This window comes from Dendrobates tinctorius, unplaced genomic scaffold, assembly GCF_039654945.1.
Source record: "Dendrobates tinctorius isolate UK_male_01 unplaced genomic scaffold, ASM3965494v1 ptg000267l, whole genome shotgun sequence".
NCBI lineage: Eukaryota > Metazoa > Chordata > Amphibia > Anura > Dendrobatidae > Dendrobates > Dendrobates tinctorius.
Window position 1 is genome coordinate 759,112 of NW_027361934.1, and position 25,920 is coordinate 785,031.

At 45.7% G+C, this 25,920-nt stretch overlaps 1 protein-coding gene across 1 annotated transcript; it reads left to right on the forward strand.

The window, feature by feature from the left end:
• Positions 1 to 210: 210 nt before the first annotated feature.
• AQP8 (aquaporin 8) lies at positions 211 to 22,888 on the forward strand. The gene is made up of 6 exons (XM_073559282.1): positions 211 to 365; positions 3,440 to 3,698; positions 18,663 to 18,789; positions 19,131 to 19,345; positions 19,619 to 19,753; positions 20,776 to 22,888. Exons 2-6 carry the CDS (start codon positions 3,448 to 3,450, stop codon positions 20,816 to 20,818), a joined length of 771 nt encoding a protein of 256 aa, XP_073415383.1. The 5' UTR covers positions 211 to 365; positions 3,440 to 3,447; the 3' UTR covers positions 20,819 to 22,888.
• Positions 22,889 to 25,920: the final 3,032 nt, after the last annotated feature.

The following is a 25,920-nucleotide window of genomic DNA, read 5'->3' on the forward strand; positions in this document are numbered from 1 at the left end:
ACGTATTACTAAATAGAAAGACTTTCTGATCTCCTGCCCCGAACTATAAGGCAAAGTCTGCTCAGCATTGATTATACTGACCTTGCACAGACACCACCGTACGGCCGCATTGTACTGCGAGGGAGGGCACTACATCGACATCCACCTTCTTGGCAGTGGAAGATTATTGACTTCGGGCATGATTGCGAAAAGAGCACATTAGAGTGAAGTGTGATTGGTCACTGACGACCCAACAGCTGCACTTTTATTGCTTTTTGTACAGGAGAGTGCAGTACTTGAGAGAACGTCTTCATCAGGAGTCAGAGGCCTCTCCAGAGAAGAAGACGAAGCCGGTGCCACCAGGTGACGACATCTCGGCCATCGCAGTAAGTGATCTAAGAAAACTCTGTAGATACTCTTTTGGAATCTTATATGTATTCTTTTCTCTTTTGTAGATTTGTAGTAACTTTTTCCAGTTTTTATACTTTTTTATACTTTTGTATGTTTTATACTTTTGCACTTTTTATCTTTACTCCTATTTACAGTATGTACACTTTTTCTACTTCTATATACTTTTTATACTTTTTTATACACTTTTTAGGCTTTTTTTAATACACTTTTTATACTTTTTCATATTTTTTTATACTTTCTTTTGGATTATTTTGGCACTTTACACCATAACTGAACATTGAGAAAAGTGGGCATGAATGCACCCAAGCAATTGGGCATTTTGCCCCTTAGTATCCTTCTTGAATACCTACTTAAAGTGGCTGTCCAATCAAAAGAAGGGAGTGATAACTTGTAGATCTGTGGGGGTCTGACCTCTGGGACCCCCACCAATCAGCAAAATTGTGAACTTTATCCCTTTTAGAATACTTCACTGCCACTCCTTTTATTCTCTATGGGGCTGCTGAGCGCCGCACTCCGGTTTTTCCCAGAGACCCCATAAGGAATGAGTGGAGCAGTGACCGCACTTTCGCGCTGTCGTTCCAATCTAAGAGGAAAAAAAGGGCTCTGTTCTGCCTATCAGTACGATTCCCAATTGTCGGACCCCCACCAGACAACCCCTTTAAGACTAGATCTAACCAGTAGCACGTACGATGTTGCGTTGTAACTCCGCAATTTTACCAAAAGTCGCCGAGTAGCTCCAACTTTGCCAAAATTATAAACTCCATTCTCTGCCTAAACTTTAAAAAATCTCTTTACTTTCTTCAAAATCCCATATTTTTATAATAAAACATAGGAAGCTGAGATATGGGGGGCTGTTTGACAGAATCCTGAGGTTTAAATCATACAAATTACATTAAAAATACATATATATTTTTTGCTTTTTCACCCACAATAATGTTACACCTGGGAAAGGTAATCCCCGCTGCCAGCAGCCGTCCAATGTTAAGACCCTAACAAACAGCTCCACATATCTCAGCTTCCCAAACTAGTGTATGTAAAATCACCAGTGATACCTATCGGTGCAGATCTGACCCCTTTAAGTATGAAAATGTCAGAAACTAATTATTTTGCCACTTTTTTTTAGCAGTTTTGATCATTTTTCACTTTCTTCCATCCATATGGGATCTTAGCAGTGCTTGTATATTATCCCATACATGTAGCATAATGTGACATTTACTGAACACAGAGCTCCCGTAATATTTTACCTAATGCACCTAGACAATAAAAATATACTTATAGTGCGCCTTTCTCCCATCCTGGTTCTCACTGGAAACAGTCAACAAGCATTTGGAATCACTTTACACATAATCTTGGGTCGTACCTTTAAATGCCCCCATGTCTGTGACATCCCCTTTAATATATCCATGCCTCCCCCATTTTGGGGGGTCTACTTTAATAAAATGGTCAACCCCTTTAAGAAGTTCTGGCTCGTGGTGATCTATGTATTGTAATAACCTCCCAATACCACTTATGTCTATGATCATATATGACCGTCCTGGAGATTATACCGCGGAGATTATCTCTGGAGCGGTCGCCCGTCATTATGGTTATGGAAAAGATTGAGGCGATTAGGAAAGAATAGAGACCGGTATTACAGTAATATAGATAATTGCCCTCTGCCTATATTTAGGGAGGGGGGGTAACGCTCGCTGGGGTTATAGATAGGACACATAAGGGAAAAAAAAATACATATTTTTTTAAAGATAGGGGGCGATGTTGAGAAGACTATACCTCCTATAATGACGCTCAAGTTTTCAGACCCATCCATTGGATATTATTTTGTTCTATGGTTGAACTTGTAGAATATCGCGACTCGAAACTGTAAACTGTGAGATAACGGGAAATCCAAAGGTCAGAAATCACGCGGCGTCCTTGAAACCTGGATTGTACCCTTTAATGGTGAAACCCAGTAAATAAAAGCATTGACTTGCTGTCTCTAATGTAATACCTCATTTATCCAGTGGAGGAGCTGCAGGGAAGTTGAGCACTAGCTGTCGGATGTTTGAGGTCTCAGCAGCGAAGCTTCCTGTTGGCGTACCCTCCTATGAATAAAAACAATTGCCCAAAATGGACAGTCGCCTTAAAGGGTTATTCTCATTTTCATATCTTATTGGATAGAGCTTGTGAAAACAAGCACTTTTGCAATTTACTGCGCATTAAAATTTTCAGCCGTTCTTAAGATATCAACACTTTTCTCTTGGTTACATTTTGTTGCCTTGGAGACCGACCACCGCTGCTGTCTACAACAAGTGTTAATATCTCAGGAACGGCTGAAAATTTTAATAAGCAGTAAATTGCAAAGGTGCTCGTTTTTACAAGCTCTATCCGATAAAATAATAATCTGTGAAGGTGATAATAACCCTTTATGGATCTAGCAGTTAATAAAAAACTGATCTGATGGACTGTGGAACTGGGACCGTGCTGGCTGATTGCATAGATAAGGCGGCGTGTAGGAAGGGGGTCACCTTGGTAAAGCTCGCCTGCGCTCTACTCACACAATAGCAGAAAGAAAAGTGTTTGTATGTGGAAAGTTTATGATATCTTATCGTTTTTGGCTCTGTATTCTTTCCTTTTACATTTTGCAGTCCAGCTACTGCACTTCATAGTCGTGCGACATAGAGCTGTTTTCACACGACAGTCCGTCTGCAGTGTTATATACAAGGTGGGACTTGGGCATGTTGGTTCTTAGATTTGGGGATTGAGGGAACATGAAAGCCTTAAAGGGGTTGGCCTTAAAGGGGATGTCCCATAAACAATATAAATCACTTTGTACACATTGTAAATGTTATCTATATGATTGCTAAGGGTTTGACCCTCTGGGACCCCCTCTGATCACAAGAACGGGGGTCCCAAAGTCACCTGTGAGAATGGAGCAATACTGAGCATGTGCGACCACTGCTCCAATCATTGTCTGCAGGAGTGGTGGTCGCACATGCTCAGTACAACATCCCCTCTCCAGTGTATAAGCCCCTGCACAGGCCGTGCAGTAACCCACCAGTCTTCTCTCTAGATTCAGCCATGACAGACACAGAACTGGGCAACGTGAACTTCAAAGAAATGCAAGAAATCGTCCCCGAGAAGGAGCCGAAACCCCACTGGTATGAGGAGTACGTGCAGCCGTGCCTGGCGGAGCTGCTGGGCACCTCGCTCTTCGTGTTTGTCGGGTGCCTTTCCGTCATTGAGAATTCAACAAGCACGGGAAACCTCCAGCCTGCGCTGGCGCACGGACTCGCCCTTGGACTGACCATCGCTATCCTCGGTGGCATCAGGTGAGCGTGCCGCGTGAGGGGCCGTGCCCGACGTGGCGGATGGGGCTGCCCCCTATCATCGCTTATTTTGTGGAGCTGAGAACATATTTTCAGGGAATAATGAGGGATATTTATACTGGAATGAGGGGAGGATGCGGGGAGGTGAGATGTCAGCGCTCCCGTACATAAACTATAGGGCGAAACGGGACGCAGGCGATATGTGCCCACAGTCAGTGGAGCCGAACCTCGGTGACAACCTGGAGACATCGAATCAGCGCGAGGTTCAGCTATTGTCAGAACTGTCACACTGACACTCAGGGTAAAGGATAATGACGCTGACACTCGGGGTACAGGATAATGACACTGACACTAGGGGGTACAGGATAATGACACTGACACTAGGGGGTACAGGATAATGACACTGACACTCAGGGTAAAGGATAATGACGCTGACACTCGGGGTACAGGATAATGACACTGACACTAGGGGGTACAGGATAATGACACTGACACTAGGGGGTACAGGATAATGACACTGACACTAGGGGTACAGGATTATGACGCTGACACTCGGGGTACAGGATAAGGACACTGACACTCGGGGTACAGGATAATGACACTGACACTAGGGGGTACAGGATAAGGACACTGACACTCGGGGTACAGGATAATGACACTGACACTAGGGGGTACAGGATAATGACACTGACACTAGGGGGTACAGGATAATGACACTGACACTAGGGGTACAGGATTATGACGCTGACACTCGGGGTACAGGATAATGACGCTGACACTCGGGGTACAGGATTATGATGCTTACACTCGGGGTACAGGATAATGACGCTGACACTCGGGGTACAGGATAATGACGCTGACACTCGGGGTACAGGATAATGACGCTGACACTCGGGGTACAGGATTATGACGCTGACACTCGGGGTACAGGATAATGACGCTGAGACTCGGGGTACAGGATAATGACGCTGACACTCAGGGTACAGGATAATTACACTGACATTCGGGGTACAGGATAATGACACTGACATTCGGGGTACAGGATAATGACGCTGACCCTCGGGGTACAGGATAATGACGCTGACCCTCGGGGTACAGGATAATGACGCTGACACTCGGGGTACAGGATAATGACACTGACACTCGGGGTACAGGATAATGACACTGACACTAGGGGTATAGGATAATGACACTGACACTGGGGGTACAGGATTATCACACTGACACTAGGGGTACAGGATAATGACGCTGACACTGGGGGTACAGGATAATGACGCTGACACTCGGGGTACAGGATAATGACACTGACACTCGAGGTAAAGGATAATGACGCTGACACTAGGGGTACAGGATAATGACACTGACACTCGGGGTAAAGGATAATGACGCAGACACTCGGGGTACAGAATAATGACACTGACACTAGGGGTACGGGATAATGACACTGACACTGGGGGTACAGGATAATGACACTGACACTTGGGGTACAGGATAATGACACTGACACTAGGGGTACAGGATAATGACGCAGACACTCGGGGTACAGAATAATGACACTGACACTAGGGGTACATGATAATGACACTGACACCGGGGGTACAGGATAATGACACTGACACTTGGGGTACAGGATAATGACACTGACACTAGGGGTACATGATAATGACACTGACACCGGGGGTACAGGATAATGACGCTGACACTCGGGGTACAGGATAAAGACACTGACACTAGGGGTGCAGGATAAAGACACTGACACTCGGGGTACAGGATAATGACACTGATACTCGGGATACAAGATAATGACACTGACACTAGGGGTACAGGATAATGACACTGACACTCGGGATACAAGATAATGACACTGACACTAGGGGTACAGGATAGTGACACTGACACTCGGGATACAGGATAATCACACTGACACTAGGGGTATAGGATAATGACGCTGACACTGGGGGTACAGGATAATGACGCTGACACTCGGGGTAAGGATAATAACACTGACACTAGGGGTACAGGATAATGACACTGACACTGGGGGTACAGGATAATGACACTGACACTTGGGGTACAGGATAATGACATAATGACACTGACACTAGGGGTACAGGATAATGACACTGACACTCGGGGTACAGGATAATGACGCTGACACTCGGGGTACAGGATAATGACACTGACACTGGGGGTACAGGATAATCACACTGACACTAGGGGTATAGGATAATGACACTTGGGGTGCAGGATAATGACACTGACACTTGGAGTACAGGATAATGACACTGACACTAGGGGTACAGGATAATGACACTGACACTCGGGATACAAGATAATGACACTGACACTTGGGGTACAGGATAATGATGCTGACACTCGGGGTACAGGATAATGACACTGACACTGGGGGTACAGGATAATCACACTGACGCTAGGGGTATAGGATATTGACGCTGACACTGGGGGTACAGGATAATGACGCTGACACTCGTACAGGATAATGACACTGACACTAGGGGTACAGGATAATGACACTGACACTGGGGGTACAGGATAATGACACTAACACTAGGGGTACAGGATAATGACACTGACACTAGGGGTACAGGATAATGACGTTGACACTCGGGGTACAGGATAATGACACTGACACTGGGGGTACAGGATAATCACACTGACACTAGGGGTATAGGATAATGACACTTGGGGTGCAGGATAATGACACTGACACTTGGAGTACAGGATAATGACACAGACACTAGGGGTACAGGATAATGACGCTGACACTCGGGATACAGGATAATGACACTGACACTAGGGGTACAGGATAATGACACTCAGGATACAAGATAATGACACTGACACTTGGGGTACAGGATAATGACACTGACACTCGGGATACAGGATAATGACACTGACACTAGGGGTACAGGATAATGACACTGACACTCAGGATACAAGATAATGACACTGACACTTGGGGTACAGGATAATGACGCTGACACTCGGGATACAGGATAATGACACTGACACTAGGGGTACAGGATAATGACACTGACACTCAGGATATAAGATAATGACACTGACACTAGGGGTACAGGATAATGACGCTGACACTCGGGATACAGGATAATGACACTGACACTAGGGGTACAGGATAATGACACTGACACTCAGGATACAAGATAATGACACTGACACTTGGGGTACAGGATAATGACACTGACACTGGGGGTACAGGATAATGGCACTGACACTGGGGGTACAGGATAATCACACTGACACTAGGGGTACAGGATAATGACGCTGACACTCGGGGTACAGGATAATGACACTGACACTCGGGGTACAGGATAATGACACTGACACTCGGGGTACAGGATAATGGCACTGACACTCGGGGTACAGGATAACGACACTGACACTTAGGGTACAGGATAATGACGCTGACACTCGGGGTACAGGATAATGACACTGACACTAGGTGTACAGGATAATGACACTGACACTGGGGGTACAGGATAATGACACTGACACTTGGGGTACAGGATAATGACACTGACACTAGGGGTACAGGATAATGACGCTGACACTTGGGGTACAGGATAATGACACTGACACTGGGGGTACAGGATAATCACACTGACACTAGGGGTACAGGATAATGACACTTGGGGTGCAGGATAATGACAATGACACTTGGAGTACAGGATAATGACACTGATACTAGGGGTACAGTATAATGACACTGACACTAGGGGTACAGGGTAATGACACTGACACTTGGGGTACAGGATAATGATGCTGACACTCGGGGTACAGGATAATGGCACTGACACTGGGGGTACAGGATAATCACACTGACACTAGGGGTACAGGATAATGACACTTGGGGTGCAGGATAATGACAATGACACTTGGAGTACAGGATAATGACACTGACACTAGGGGTACAGTATAATGACACTGACACTAGGGGTACAGGGTAATGACACTGACACTTGGGGTACAGGATAATGATGCTGACACTCGGGGTTCAGGATAATGGCACTGACACTAGGGGTACAGGATAATGACACTGACACTCGGGATACAAGATAATGACACTGACACTTGGGGTACAGGATAATGATGCTGACACTCGGGGTACAGGATAATGGCACTGACACTGGGGGTACAGGATAATCACACTGACACTAGGGGTATAGGATAATGACACTTGGGGTGCAGGATAATGACAATGACACTTGGAGTACAGGATAATGACACTGACAATAGGGGTACAGTATAATGACACTGACACTAGGGGTACAGGATAATGACACTGACACTTGGGGTACAGGATGATGATGCTGACACTGGGGGTACAGGATAATCACACTGACACTAGGGGTATAGGATATTGACGCTGACACTGGGGGTACAGGATAATGACGCTGACACTCGGAGTACAGGATAATGACACTGACACTAGGGGTACAGGATAATGACACTGACACTGGGGGTACAGGATAATGACACTAACACTTGGGGTACATGATAATGACACTGACACTAGGGGTACAGGATAATGACGTTGACACTCGGGGTACAGGATAATGACACTGACACTGGGGGTACAGGATAATGGCACTGACACTCGGGATACAGGATAATGACACTTGGGGTGCAGGATAATGACACTGACACTAGGGGTACAGGATAATGACGTTGACACTCGGGGTACAGGATAATGGCACTGACACTCGGGATACAGGATAATGACACTTGGGGTACATGATAATGACACTGACACTAGGGGTACAGGATAATGACGTTGACACTCGGGGTACAGGATAATGGCACTGACACTAGGGGTATAGGATAATGGCACTGACACTCGGGATACAGGATAATGACACTTGGGGTGCAGGATAATGACACTGACACTTGGAGTACAGGATAATGACACTGACACTAGGGGTACAGGATAATGACGCTGACACTCGGGATACAGGATAATGACACTGACACTAGGGGTACAGGATAATGACACTGACACTCGGGATATAAGATAATGACACTGACACTAGGGGTACAGGATAATGGCACTGACACTCGGGATACAAGATAATGACACTGACACTTGGGGTACAGGATAATGATGCTGACACTCGGGGTACAGGATATTGACACTGACACTGGGGGTACAGGATAATGGCACTGACACTGGGGGTACAGGATAATCACACTGACACTAGGGGTATAGGATAATGACGCTGACACTCGGGGTACAGGATAATGACACTGACACTCGGGGTACAGGATAATGACACTGACACTCGGGGTACAGGATAATGGCACTGACACTCGGGGTACAGGATAATGACACTGACACTTGGGGTACAGGATAATGACGCTGACACTCGGGGTACAGGATAATGACACTGACACTAGGGGTACAGGATAATGACACTTGGGGTGCAGGATAATGACAATGACACTTGGAGTACAGGATAATGACACTGACACTAGGGGTACAGTATAATGACACTGACACTAGGGGTACAGGATAATGACACTGACACTAGGGGTACAGTATAATGACACTGACACTAGGGGTACAGGATAATGACACTGACACTTGGGGTACAGGATAATGATGCTGACACTGGGGGTACAGGATAATCACACTGACACTAGGGGTATAGGATATTGACGCTGACACTGGGGGTACAGGATAATGACGCTGACACTCGGAGTACAGGATAATGACACTGACACTAGGGGTACAGGATAATGACACTGACACTGGGGGTACAGGATAATGACACTAACACTTGGGGTACATGTTAATGACACTGACACTAGGGGTACAGGATAATGACGTTGACACTCGGGGTACAGGATAATGACACTGACACTGGGGGTACAGGATAATCACACTGACACTAGGGGTATAGGATAATGGCACTGACACTCGGGATACAGGATAATGACACTTGGGGTGCAGGATAATGACACTGACACTTGGAGTACAGGATAATGACACTGACACTAGGGGTACAGGATAATGACGCTGACACTCGGGATACAGGATAATGACACTGACACTAGGGGTACAGGATAATGACACTGACACTCGGGATATAAGATAATGACACTGACACTAGGGGTACAGGATAATGGCACTGACACTCGGGATACAAGATAATGACACTGACACTTGGGGTACAGGATAATGATGCTGACACTCGGGGTACAGGATATTGACACTGACACTGGGGGTACAGGATAATGGCACTGACACTGGGGGTACAGGATAATCACACTGACACTAGGGGTATAGGATAATGACGCTGACACTCGGGGTACAGGATAATGACACTGACACTCGGGGTACAGGATAATGACACTGACACTCGGGGTACAGGATAATGGCACTGACACTCGGGGTACAGGATAATGACACTGACACTTGGGGTACAGGATAATGACACTGACACTCGGGGTACAGGATAATGACACTGACACTAGGGGTACAGGATAATGACACTGACACTGGGGGTACAGGATAATGACACTGACACTTGGGGTACAGGATAATGACACTGACACTAGGGGTACAGGATAATGATGCTGACACTTGGGGTACAGGATAATGACACTGACACTGGGGGTACAGGATAATCACACTGACACTAGGGGTATAGGATAATGACACTTGGGGTGCAGGATAATGACAATGACACTTGGAGTACAGGATAATGACACTGACACTAGGGGTACAGTATAATGACACTGACACTAGGGGTACAGGATAATGACACTGATACTCGGGATACAAGATAATGACACTGACACTTGGGGTACAGGATAATGACACTGACACTCGGGATACAAGATAATGACACTGACACTTGGGGTACAGGATAATGACGCTGACACTCGGGATACAGGATAATGACACTGACACTCGGGGTGCAGGATAATGACACTGACACTCGGGATACAGGATAATGACACTGACACTCGGGGTACAGGATAATGACACTGACACTCGGGATACAAGATAATGACACTGACACTCGGGGTGCAGGATAATGACACTGACACTCGGGATACAGGATAATGACACTGACACTCGGGGTACAGGATAATGACACTGACACTCGGGATACAAGATAATGACACTGACACTCGGGGTACAGGATAATGACACTGACACTCGGGATACAAGATAATGACACTGACACTCGGGGTACAGGATAATGACGCTGACACTCGGGATACAGGATAATGACACTGACACTCGGGATACAGGATAATGACACTGACACTCGGGATACAGGATAATGACACTGACACTCGGGGTACAGGATAATGACACTGACACTCGGGATACAAGATAATGACACTGACACTCGGGGTGCAAGATAATGACACTAACACTTGGGGTACATGATAATGACACTGACACTAGGGGTACAGGATAATGACGTTGACACTCGGGGTACAGGATAATCACACTGACACTAGGGGTACAGGATAGTGACACTGACACTCGGGGTACAGGATAATCACACTGACACTCGGGGTACAGGATAATGACACTGACACTCGGGGTACAGGATAATGGCACTGACACTCGGGGTACAGGATAATGACACTGACACTTGGGGTACAGGATAATGACGCTGACACTCGGGGTACAGGATAATGACACTGACACTAGGGGTACAGGATAATGACACTGACACTGGGGGTACAGGATAATGACACTGACACTTGGGGTACAGGATAATGACACTGACACTAGGGGTACAGGATAATGACGCTGACACTTGGGGTACAGGATAATGACACTGACACTGGGGGTACAGGATAATCACACTGACACTAGGGGTATAGGATAATGACACTTGGGGTGCAGGATAATGACAATGACACTTGGAGTACAGGATAATGACACTGACACTAGGGGTACAGTATAATGACACTGACACTAGGGGTACAGGATAATGACACTGATACTCGGGATACAAGATAATGACACTGACACTTGGGTTACAGGATAATAACGCAGACACTCGGGGTACAGGATAATGACACTGACACTTGGGGTACAGGATAATGACACTGATACTCGGGATACAAGATAATGACACTGACACTTGGGGTACAGGATAATGACACTGACACTCGGGATACAAGATAATGACACTGACACTTGGGGTACAGGATAATGACGCTGACACTCGGGATACAGGATAATGACACTGACACTCGGGGTGCAGGATAATGACACTGACACTCGGGGTACAGGATAATGACACTGACACTCGGGATACAAGATAATGACACTGACACTCGGGGTGCAGGATAATGACACTGACACTCGGGATACAGGATAATGACACTGACACTCGGGGTACAGGATAATGACACTGACACTCGGGATACAAGATAATGACACTGACACTCGGGGTACAGGATAATGACACTGACACTCGGGATACAAGATAATGACACTGACACTCGGGGTACAGGATAATGACACTGACACTCGGGATACAAGATAATGACACTGACACTTGGGGTACAGGATAATGACACTGACACTCGGGATACAAGATAATGACACTGACACTCGGGGTGCAGGATAATGACACTGACACTTGGGGTACAGGATAATGACACTGATACTCGGGATACAAGATAATGACACTGACACTTGGGGTACAGGATAATGACACTGACACTCGGGATACAAGATAATGACACTGACACTCGGGGTACAGGATAATGACGCTGACACTCGGGATACAGGATAATGACACTGACACTCGGGATACAGGATAATGACACTGACACTCGGGGTACAGGATAATGACACTGACACTCGGGATACAAGATAATGACACTGACACTCGGGGTGCAGGATAATGACACTGACACTCGGGATACAGGATAATGACACTGACACTCGGGGTACAGGATAATGACACTGACACTCGGGATACAAGATAATGACACTGACACTCGGGATACAAGATAATGACACTGACACTCGGGGTGCAGGATAATGACACTGACACTCGGGATACAGGATAATGACACTGACACTCGGGATACAGGATAATGACACTGACACTCGGGATACAAGATAATGACACTGACACTCGGGGTGCAGGATAATGACACTGACACTCGGGATACAGGATAATGACACTGACACTCGGGGTACAGGATAATGACACTGACACTCGGGATACAAGATAATGACACTGACACTTGGGGTACAGGATAATGACGCTGACACTCGGGATACAGGATAATGACACTGACACTCGGGATACAGGATAATGACACTGACACTCGGGATACAGGATAATGACACTGACACTCGGGGTACAGGATAATGACACTGACACTCGGGATACAAGATAATGACACTGACACTCGGGGTGCAGGATAATGACACTAACACTTGGGGTACAGGATAATGACGTTGACACTCGGGGTACAGGATAATGACACTGACACTAGGGGTACAGGATAATGACGTTGACACTCGGGGTACAGGATAATGACACTGACACTCGGGATACAAGATAATGACACTGACACTCGGGATACAGGATAATGACACTGACACTCGGGATACAGGATAATGACACTGACACTCGGGATACAAGATAATGACACTGACACTCGGGATACAGGATAATGACACTGACACTCGGGGTACAGGATAATGACACTGACACTCGGGATACAAGATAATGACACTGACACTTGGGGTACAGGATAATGACGCTGACACTCGGGATACAGGATAATGACACTGACACTCGGGATACAGGATAATGACACTGACACTCGGGATACAGGATAATGACACTGACACTCGGGGTACAGGATAATGACACTGACACTCGGGATACAAGATAATGACACTGACACTCGGGGTGCAGGATAATGACACTAACACTTGGGGTACAGGATAATGACGTTGACACTCGGGGTACAGGATAATGACACTGACACTAGGGGTACAGGATAATGACGTTGACACTCGGGGTACAGGATAATGACACTGACACTCGGGATACAAGATAATGACGCTGACACTCGGGATACAGGATAATGACACTGACACTCGGGATACAGGATAATGACACTGACACTCGGGATACAGGATAATGACACTGACACTCGGGGTACAGGATAATGACACTGACACTCGGGATACAAGATAATGACACTGACACTCGGGGTGCAGGATAATGACACTAACACTTGGGGTACAGGATAATGACGTTGACACTTGGGGTACAGGATAATGACACTGACACTAGGGGTACAGGATAATGACGTTGACACTCGGGGTACAGGATAATCACACTGACACTAGGGGTATAGGATAATGACACTTGGGGTGCAGGATAATGACACTGACACTAGGGGTACAGGATAATGACGCTGACACTCGGGATACAAGATAATGACACTGACACTCGGGGTGCAGGATAATGACACTAACACTTGGGGTACAGGATAATGACACTGACACTCGGGATACAAGATAATGACACTGACACTCGGGGTGCAGGATAATGACACTAACACTTGGGGTACAGGATAATGACGTTGACACTTGGGGTACAGGATAATGACACTGACACTAGGGGTACAGGATAATGACGTTGACACTCGGGGTACAGGATAATCACACTGACACTAGGGGTATAGGATAATGACACTTGGGGTGCAGGATAATGACACTGACACTAGGGGTACAGGATAATGACGCTGACACTCGGGATACAGGATAATGACACTGACACTAGGGGTACAGGATAATGACACTGACACTCGGGATATAAGATAATGACACTGACACTAGGGGTACAGGATAATGGCACTGACACTCGGGATACAGGATAATGACACTGACACTAGGGGTACAGGATAATGACACTGACACTCGGGATATAAGATAATGACACTGACACTAGGGGTACAGGATAATGACACTGACACTCGGGGTGCAGGATAATGACACTAACACTTGGGGTACATGATAATGACACTGACACTAGGGGTACAGGATAATGACGTTGACACTCGGGGTACAGGATAATCACACTGACACTAGGGGTACAGGATAATGACACTGACACTCGGGATACAAGATAATGACACTGACACTTGGGGTACAGGATAATGATGCTGACACTCGGGGTACAGGATATTGACACTGACACTGGGGGTACAGGATAATGGCACTGACACTGGGGGTACAGGATAATCACACTGACACTAGGGGTATAGGATAATGACGCTGACACTCGGGGTACAGGATAATGACACTGACACTCGGGGTACAGGATAATGACACTGACACTCGGGGTACAGGATAATGGCACTGACACTCGGGGTACAGGATAATGACGCTGACACTCGGGGTACAGGATAATGACACTGACACTAGGGGTACAGGATAATCACACTGACACTGGGGGTACAGGATAATGACACTGACACTTGGGGTACAGGATAATGACACTGACACTAGGGGTACAGGATAATGACGCTGACACTCGGGATACAGGATAATGACACTGACACTAGGGGTACAGGATAATGACACTGACACTCGGGATACAAGATAATGACACTGACACTTGGGGTACAGGATAATGATGCTGACACTCGGGGTACAGGATATTGACACTGACACTGGGGGTACAGGATAATGGCACTGACACTGGGGGTACAGGATAATCACACTGACACTAGGGGTATAGGATAATGACGCTGACACTCGGGGTACAGGATAATGACACTGACACTCGGGGTACAGGATAATGACACTGACACTCGGGGTACAGGATAATGGCACTGACACTCGGGGTACAGGATAATGACGCTGACACTCGGGGTACAGGATAATGACACTGACACTAGGGGTACAGGATAATCACACTGACACTGGGGGTACAGGATAATGACACTGACACTTGGGGTACAGGATAATGACACTGACACTAGGGGTACAGGATAATGACGCTGACACTTGGGGTACAGGATAATGACACTGACACTGGGGGTACAGGATAATCGCACTGACACTAGGGGTATAGGATAATGACACTTGGGGTGCAGGATAATGACAATGACACTTGGAGTACAGGATAATGACACTGACACTAGGGGTACAGTATAATGACACTGACACTAGGGGTACAGGATAATGACACTGACACTTGGGGTACAGGATAATGACGCAGACACTCGGGGTACAGGATAATGACACTGACACTTGGGGTACAGGATAATGACACTGATACTCGGGATACAAGATAATGACACTGACACTTGGGGTACAGGATAATGACACTGACACTCGGGATACAAGATAATGACACTGACACTTGGGGTACAGGATAATGACACTGATACTCGGGATACAAGGTAATGACACTGACACTCGGGGTGCAGGATAATGACACTGACACTCGGGATACAAGATAATGACACTGACACTGGGGGTACAGGATAATGACACTGACACTTGGGGTACAGGATAATGATGCTGACACTCGGGGTGCAGGATAATGACACTGACACTTGGGGTACAGGATAATGACACTGACACTCGGGGTACAGGATAATGACACTGACACTGGGGGTACAGGATAATGACGCTGACACTCAGGATACAGGATAATGACACTGACACTAGGGGTACAGGATAATGACACTGACACTGGGGGTACAGGATAATGACACTGACACTGGGGGTACAGGATAATGACGCTGACACTCGGGATACAAGATAATGACACTGACACTGGGGGTACAGGATAATGACACTGACACTGGGGGTACAGGATAATGACGCTGACACTCAGGATACAGGATAATGACACTGACACTAGGGGTACAGGATAATGACACTGACACTGGGGGTACAGGATAATGACACTGACACTGGGGGTACAGGATAATGACACTGATACTCGGGATACAAGATAATGACACTGACACTCGGGATACAAGATAATGACACTGACACTTGGGGTACAGGATAATGACACTGATACTCGGGATACAAGATAATGACACTGACACTTGGGGTACAGGATAATGACACTGACACTCTGGGTGCAGGATAATGACACTGACACTCGGGATACAAGATAATGACACTGACACTTGGGGTACAGGATAATGACACTGACACTCGGGGTACAGGATAATGACACTGACACTGGGGGTACAGGATAATGACGCTGACACTCAGGATACAGGATAATGACACTGACACTAGGGGTACAGGATAATGACACTGACACTGGGGGTACAGGATAATGACGCTGACACTCGGGATACAGGATAATGACACTGACACTCGGGGTACAGGATAATGACACTGACACTGGGGGTACAGGATAATGGCACTGACACTCGGGGTACAGGATAGTGACACTGACACTCGGGATACAGGATAATGACGCTGACACTGGGGGTACAGGATAATGACGCTGACACTCGGGATACAGGATAATGACACTGACACTAGGGGTACAGGATAATGACGCTGACACTGGGGGTACAGGATAATGACGCTGACACTCGGGATACAGGATAATGACGCTGGCACTCGGGGTACAGGATAATGACGCTGACACTCGGGATACAGGATAATGACGCTGACACTCGGGGTACAGGATAATGACACTGACACTAGGGGTACAGGATAATGACACTGACACTGGGGGTACAGGATAGTGACGCTGACACTCGGGATACAGGATAATGACACTGACACTGGGGGTACAGGATAATGACGCTGACACTCGGGATACAGGATAATGACACTGACGGTACAGGATAATGACACTGACACTGGGGGTACAGGATAGTGACGCTGACACTCGGGATACAGGATAATGACACTGACACTGGGGGTACAGGATAGTGACGCTGACACTGGAGGTACAGGATAATGACACTGACACTGGGGGTACAGGATAATGACACTGACACTGGAGGTACAGGTTAATGGCACTGACACTCGGGGTACAGAATAATGACACTGACACTGGGGGTACAGGATAATGATGCTGACACTCGGGGTACAGGATAATGACACTGACACTGGGGGTACAGGATAATGACACTGACACTGGGGGTACAGGTTAATGGCACTGACACTCGGGGTACAGGATAATGACACTGACACTGGGGGTACAGGATAATGATGCTGACACTCGGGGTACAGGATAATGACGCTGAACGTTCCACCACAATGTACAGACGAGTGGTAGGTGTAGTTGGGTGATCTGGGTGTGGCGCCCGCGGATGGTGATCACTGTCTTATCTTCTATAACCATTAACTGGTATTTAGGAACAGTAGAATAAACTATTATGGCGGATCCTTCCCTGCGAGATAAGAAGTCACAATAATGTCACCTCCTGTATAGACGCTGATCACTATGTACCTGCAGCTCATACAGGTACAGAGGTTATATGGCGTCCGCACCGCAGCATGTCTGCACGTCAGCAACACATCATAGAGGACACATATTCATGTTTGCAATAAAATAAATAAGAGACTCGATTTCTGAATTATCTGACAACATTTAATCTTAATTTTGAAAAATAATATAGAAAATGAAGCGGCTGTCTCTTTAAGAATTCTGTTTCCCATGTTTGTCCACATGGTGGCAATGTTGTACACAGTAATAATATCCCTATCCAGTAGACTGGACCTGTTATTGCCTTCGTGGTCAATGTTATTGATATCATCGCCCCTTGCAGGATTTACCCCACACTTTTTGGGTGTGCTTGTGAATTTCCCCTGCAGCTTGTCAGACGGAGGCCCCTAGAGGTGGAGGCCCGTGGGCAACTGCCCCATGACAACATTATTTAGCGCTTTCTTTTCTGAAACTGACCATTTATTTCTTGTCCTTTCAGTGGCGGACACTTTAACCCTGCGGTGTCCCTGGGCGCCTTTATAATCGGAGGACTCAATATTTTTCTGGTAGTGCCATACTGGATTTGCCAACTCTGCGGAGGGATGATTGGTGCGGCGCTCACCAAGGTATAACTCTAAAAAGGGAAGGAGCGCTTTGTACATCTGGTATTCTACTCTAGTCCTTGCCAAAGCTGCATTTAAAAAAAAAAAAAGCTTTTGCTCAAGGATGCAGGAGCTGGTGTCTCCTTTTTGGCCTGTGGCTCTCAGGGCATGCTGGAGTTGTAGTGCTGTGGTGCATTGTAGGAGAGGTAGTAGATAGACATAGAGTGCAAAAAAAAATGCAAAAAAATTCTAATTTTTGAAGGCAGTTTTGGCTGTGACTGGAGCATATTCCCAAATAAGTGGTAGAGACTCCAAGTTTGGCGTGAGGTCTCTCCAGTTTTCTCACCTGTCTTGTCTCTTCCCAGGCTTTGACATTGGAGTCCAGATTTCAGGAGGCTGGCGGAGCTTCATTCAATCTTGTGAAGGATGACAGCCATGTTCCACGTGCCCTCGGAGCAGAAATTATAATGACTCTCTTCTTGGTGCTCGCTGTCTGTATGGGAGCCATCAATAAGAAGACCAGCACTCCTCTAGCCCCTTTTTGTATAGGATTCACTGTGACGGCAGACATCTTGGCAGGGTAAGGAAAATCAATGACTCAACTCACCTATAAGACAAAGAAAAACATTCTGCTTTTCTATCCCTCGTCATCATTCCTCATTCTCAGCTTCAGGACTTCTCTCGTGCTGCCCCCCTGTTTCTGGAATTTGCTACCTCAAACCACACGTCACATCTCCCCATAGGGATATATTATAGCAGATGTTTTCTTACACACAGCGCCTTGCTGTCTGTCGTTATACTGCGTTAGTTTCTGGTTGACCATCGTTCACATTGTGACATTTGTGTCTTACAGAGGGAACATTTCCGGAGCCTGCATGAACCCTGCCAGAGCCTTCGGTCCGGCTGTGGTGGCCGACTATTGGGCATATCACTGGATATACTGGGTTGGACCCATGATTGGTGGTCTGCTAGTGGGGGGAATTATAAGGTAAATCTACTTTTTGACCAATATTTTTTTTTCTCCTTTATCGATTCCATACTTTCCACTGTCGTAATTCTCAGTGCCGCAATCCTGTAAAATCCACCGCTCTATAGTGTCGTGACATCAAATAGTTGTAGAACAGAAACGTAACCAGGGATACAGGACACATATAATAGTAGTATGTACTGTGCAAAAAATAATACCGCCATACAGTGCTGAAAATGGATAACAATATGGTGCCTGAATCATATCACCATACCGTGCCAAAACAAACCATGTACAACTCACAAATCTACCGTATACAATGCCAGAATAATTCGTCTTCATGGGTCGTTATGTGACCATCACATAACCTTTCATTAGAAAGCACCCAAATAATACAGCCATATAGTGCAATACTCAAGTAATATCCATATAATATCAACATTCAGTGCCCACACACTTCAAAAGCATGGGCAGTATGGACTGCATGGATGAAAAATCTGGATTCATAATACCGCCATTTAGTGACCAAACAGTAGTGTTATACAGTGGCTAAATAATATTATTATACAGTAGCCAAACAATAATGTCTTTACAATGGGCACTGTCGGCTGCTTGGGACTACTCAGCTTCTAGAAAAGACTGCATTAGTACAACCGCAATATAGTGACCAAATAGTGCTGCCATACAATGGCCAAGCAATATTACCATACAGTGGCCAAACAACGATAATATTTAACTAATGGACATGATAAATGACAACTGGGCACAGTGGGCTGCATGAGTGACTACTCTACTCCCAGAAAAGACTCCATAGTAGGACACCCCCATATAGTGACCAAATGGTACCGCCACACAATGACCAAATGATATTGCTAAACAATGACTACATAAGATCTCCATACAATAAACCTATAATACTGCCATACAGTGCCCAAATACTACCGCCATGTAATGACCAAATACTAACACAATACAATGCACTAATAATACCGCCTTATACTGACCAATAAATGCGGTAACTGCTGTTTTCCTCTTTTCCTAAGGTTACTCCTCGGAGACCCCAAAACCCGCCTCTTTCTTAAATGACGTCATATGAAGAGTCTCCTCGCTCGTCAGGCGCCACCATCAGATGGCGCTGTTTCCACTCTCACTTCTACAGAACTGGAGATCTGGGTTCCAAGTCATGAACTTTCCCAGATGGCTGTCAGTACCTGGAGGGAGGATCCTACAAACCCCCTTCTCCGCCAAACCACACCAAACCAGGAGGCTAACGGTGACACCGACGAGGCGCAGTCGCTGCTGACACCACAGGCCCACCAGGACCACCACTAGGGGAGGCTCTTACGTACATTGCTCTGAATAACCTCATTTTATGCAAAATGCCTGTTTTGGGCTTAGATGACTCTGGGCTTGCTATAGCTATAATACCCCGGAGGCGCAGCACTAGATAGCGGTATGCGCGCACAGTAGCATCATTAATAGTGTCATTTTAACCACTGTGTGGTTCTTTCTTTCTCTCTGTTGTTTTTTTTTTTTTTTTTCATTTTAAGCTAATTTTTTTACTCCTTTTCTGCACGGTCACGAAGGGTTAAGCTAGATCACCAGTATAAGGCCCAATCAGATTGGGAATTTCCAGGTATTGAGACTGGGATAAGTTACAGGAAGTCTGGTGCCATCCCCTTATCCCAGGCTGGTCGGACATCTGTACATGTCTCAGCTGCTGCGGAACTGAATGAATTAATCCGGAGCGGTGTAAATGTAGTGAATTGTGAAAAACTATTGACATAACTGTTAGATGTGGGTAGGGCAGAGGTCTCCGTCCTGGGGCTCGTCAGCTCTTGGGACACTACAACTCCCAGCATGCCCTGACAGCTTTACAGGGTGATACTGAAGCCGCAGGATGTGGAAAAAAGAAGAGTGGTCTTTTTGAGGGTGTGATGTATACAAAAGTTACAAATGGACGGGGCTACATATAGTCGGACCCCATATAATTATTTCAAACCCCAGACCCCTTATAAGATTATCAAAATCCTATAATAATATCAGACCCTTACATTAATTTCAGATCCCAGACCAGACCCCTATAAAATTACTGGATCCCAGACCAGACCCCTATAAAATCACGGCATCACAGACCAGACCCCTATAAAATCACTGGATACCAGACCAGACCCCAATAAAATAATTAGATACCAGACCAGACCCGTATAAAATCATTGCATCCCAGACCAGACCCTTAAGAAATCACTGGATCCCACACCAGACCCCTATAAAATTACTAGATCCCAGATGAGACCCCTATAAAATCACTGGATCCCAGACCAGACCCCTATAAAGTCACTGGATCCCAGACCGGACCCCTATAAAATCATTGGATCCCAGACCAGACCCCAATAAAATAATTAGATACCAGACCAGATCCCTATAAAATCACTGGATCCCAGACCAGACCCATTGCAATAATATCCGACGCCTATATTAAAGTCAGACCCCAATCCAGGCCCCTTTAAAAAATATCATACCCCTTTACAAAACTCTATATTAATATCAGCACCCAGATCAGACCTATAAATTCATTTTATACTCCTACCTAGACCACTGCATTATCACTGGATCCCAAACCAGCCCCCTTTTAATACTATCAAAACCAATATATTAGAATTAGACCCCTAAAAAATTCAGGTGTTGGACCAGACCCCTTAATTATATTCACCCCCCTAATAATATCAGAAACTAGATCTTAAAATAAATTTCGGACCCCAGACCAAACCCCTATAATAATGTAGGATCCCAGCCCAGACCCCTTATAATAATATCAAACCATAAAACCATACCCCTATAATAATTTCAGATCCCAGACCAAGCCCCTTATAATAATATTGGACCAGGACCAAATAATTGCATTAATAGGAGACCCCTAAATTAATTTCAGACCTCAGACCAGACCCCTTCAATCTATTTTGACCCCCAACATTATTAAGGCAGTTTGGGACTACTGGGCATCCTTGGTAATTGGTCATCTACAAAGCAGCCAGCAGGGGGAGCCCTATAAAAACTACAAAGACTGAGAACTCTGGTGACGCCATAAACTCTATGGCATCGCTCTCTATGTATATACTACTAATTTCACAATTAAATCTATTAATTTTTAAGAAACTTTGCTATTCTGCTTTTTCTCTGTTCACATTTTAAGGGAATGATATCGTCATAATTTAGGCTCAAGTACTTGCGTGTTACCCATAAACATTTTTTTTTGTATTTTTGTTATTTACGATTATTCCCTCCTTCCTGTAAAAGAAATCAAAACTGGCTCCATAGTGAGCCTACTTATTATAAACAGTAGTTCACGTGAAGCAGTGCTGCAGTGTAAAGCATGGGGGGCAGAGCAGTAGGATAAAACTAAAGAAAGAGTAAGTGACTTCACAGGCTATCTCAGACTATATGGACCTGGGCCGCCGCCTCCATGTTGGTCACATGTATGGGCCCTTATAGCATTCAAGATCCTATAAAGACACACGTGTTCACCCTCCATGTGATGATGTCCCCACCCTGGCACCTTCCTGTAAAAATGCCCTTGTGTTGGCCCCTTTCTGTAATAATGTCTCCTAGCCTGGTCCCTTTTTGTAATAATGTTCCCCATCCTGGCGCCCATCCAGTAATAATGTCCTTCATCCTGTGCCCCTTCCTGGTATAATGTCCCCTGTTGTTGGCATCTTCTTGTTAGAATGTTTGCCACCCTTGGCCTCTTCCTGGACAATGTCTCCCCCCCATCATGGGCCCCTTCCTGGTATTATGTCCCTCATCATGGGCTCCTTCCTGGTATAATGTCCCTCATCATTGGCCCCTTCCTGGTATTATGTTCTGTATCATGGGCCCCTTCCAGTAACAATCTCTCCCCATCATTGGCCCCTTCCTGGTATTATGTCCCTCATCATGGGCCCCTTCCTGGTATAATGTCCCCTGTTGTGGGCATCTTCTTGTTATATTGTTTGCCACCCTTGGCCTCTTCCTGGACAATGCCTCCTCCCCATCATGGGCCCCTTCCTGGTATTATGTTCTGTATCATGGACCCCTTCCAGTAACAATCTCCCCCCATCATTGGCCCCTTCCTGGTATTATGTCCCTCATCATGGGCCCCTTCCTGATATTATGTCCCTTATCATGGGCCCCTTCCTGGTATAATGTCCCCTGTTGTTGGCATCTTCTTGTTATAATGTTTGCCACCCTTGGCCTCTTCCTGGACAATGCCTCCTCCCCATCATGGGCCCCTTCCTGGTATTATGTCCCTCATCATGGGTCCCTTCCTGGTATAATGTCCCTCATTCTGTCCCCTTCCAGTAACAATCTCCCCCATCATGGACTCCTCCTGGTCTAATGCCCCCCATCATCGCCATTTTCCGAGACCCATCACTTTTTTCATTTTTTTCGTTGATGGAGCTGATCGGGGGCTTGTTTTTTTTTTGGCTTGGCGAACTGTACTTTTCAATGACATTTTTTTGGGGAATGCATGCAACATTTTGATAGGAGGAATTTTTTTTACCCACCCCTAAAAAATGCCATTTTGGTCTCCTATCGCCCCTCCTCGCTGAAAAACTGCACTTCTACCTCTCATCACGCTCTACATGCTGTTCCTGGGCCCCAAAAGCAAAAATTGTATTTTACATCTGTCATTGATGCTTTTTTTGGCAGAAGGTTCCCCTTGGGCACCAGGGCTCTGGTGCGACCGTTACGTCTGCTCCCAACGTAGCAATGGTGACAGCCAATAACGAACGTACTATAGAAGTAGCAGATGGAAATCACCGATGGGACGTAAGGGGTTAAAAAGAAAATCTCTCCGTCTCTTGGCAGTGGGAGCAGATGATACCCTGATCAGGGTGGCAGGTCCGGCAGCGCGAGGGTGCAGCGTCGCCCTCCAAATGGCAAGGTCACACGAGGGCACTAGACCGCCGGCAAGCAGAAGCCAGGGACAATAGAGTGGCTGCATTTAGTGCGTCCTCCGCCTTCTCCTCGCCGCCGGGTCCCTCCAGCGTTCCAAAAAGCAGACTGCGCATTACTCTAAGTGCGATGCAGGCGAGATACATTTTTCGAATACAGACGCTCAACAATAAAAAAAAAAGAAACAAATAAAAAAAAATTCAATTCTATCAAACGTGAAAAAGAAAGCAATCCCGCTAATGTGTTCTCTGAGCGACGGGTAAAATGCTGACAAGATGCTCCGCCGGAGACGGAAAACCTCCAAACGTGCAGAAGAAAAGGGTCTGGAATTAAAGAAGAACTCCACCTTTTATTATAGATGTCCATTCTGGATTTTGTAAAAAAAAAACAAAAACAAACAAAAAAAAACCCTGAAAGGGTTAATCGAAATTTCCGTATAATGTATTGCAAAATGGGGGAAAAACAAACAAACATTTTTTGGCATTTTCCTTTTTACAGGGTTCGTTCTGTCATGTGATTCTCCAGATCAGTACGATTACGCCGACACCAAATTTGTTTGTTTTTTTTTTATTATTTTTTTACTGTTTTTGTAGCTGAATTTTGCAAAAAAAAAAACCTAAAAAATAGTTTGTCGCCTTTTTTCGTTTTGATTTTTCGGTCCGTGTTGAGCTTGTTTTTGGCGCGGTGAGCTGCAGTTCTGATTGGTTCCAATTTGGGATACTTAACATTTATTTATTTTTTGGCGGGGAAGGTGCATCACCTAAAACATGGCAATTCTGATCTGTTTTTTGTTTTTTTTTAAATTTCCTTTAGGCAATTTACCAACTTTTTTCTTTATACATATATTATCATAAATTGGACTTTTACAGACATCGGGATATCGATTATGTGTATTTTTATTTTTTTTTAATCTCTTTACTTATTTTTGAATTTGATATTTTTTTATGCTTAAAAAAAAATATTTTCATTTTAGATTTTTGTTCCCTTGGAGGACTAGGGAGGGTTTGATCACTTGTGCGATACACTGCTGTATAAAGCCTAGCCGGAGGTGGACCAGGATGGCTGTGAGCAGGCACTGGCGACAGGGACCGGAAACTGAACCACTTACATGCCGCTGTCGGAGACTGACCGTGGTATCTAAACAGTTAAACAGTAGTGATAGGACATAGCTGTGTATAGGGAGGGCTCAGCTGCTGACATGTACATGGATGTCAGGGGGCACAGAGGGGTTAAAGCTGTGATCTCCAGCCTGT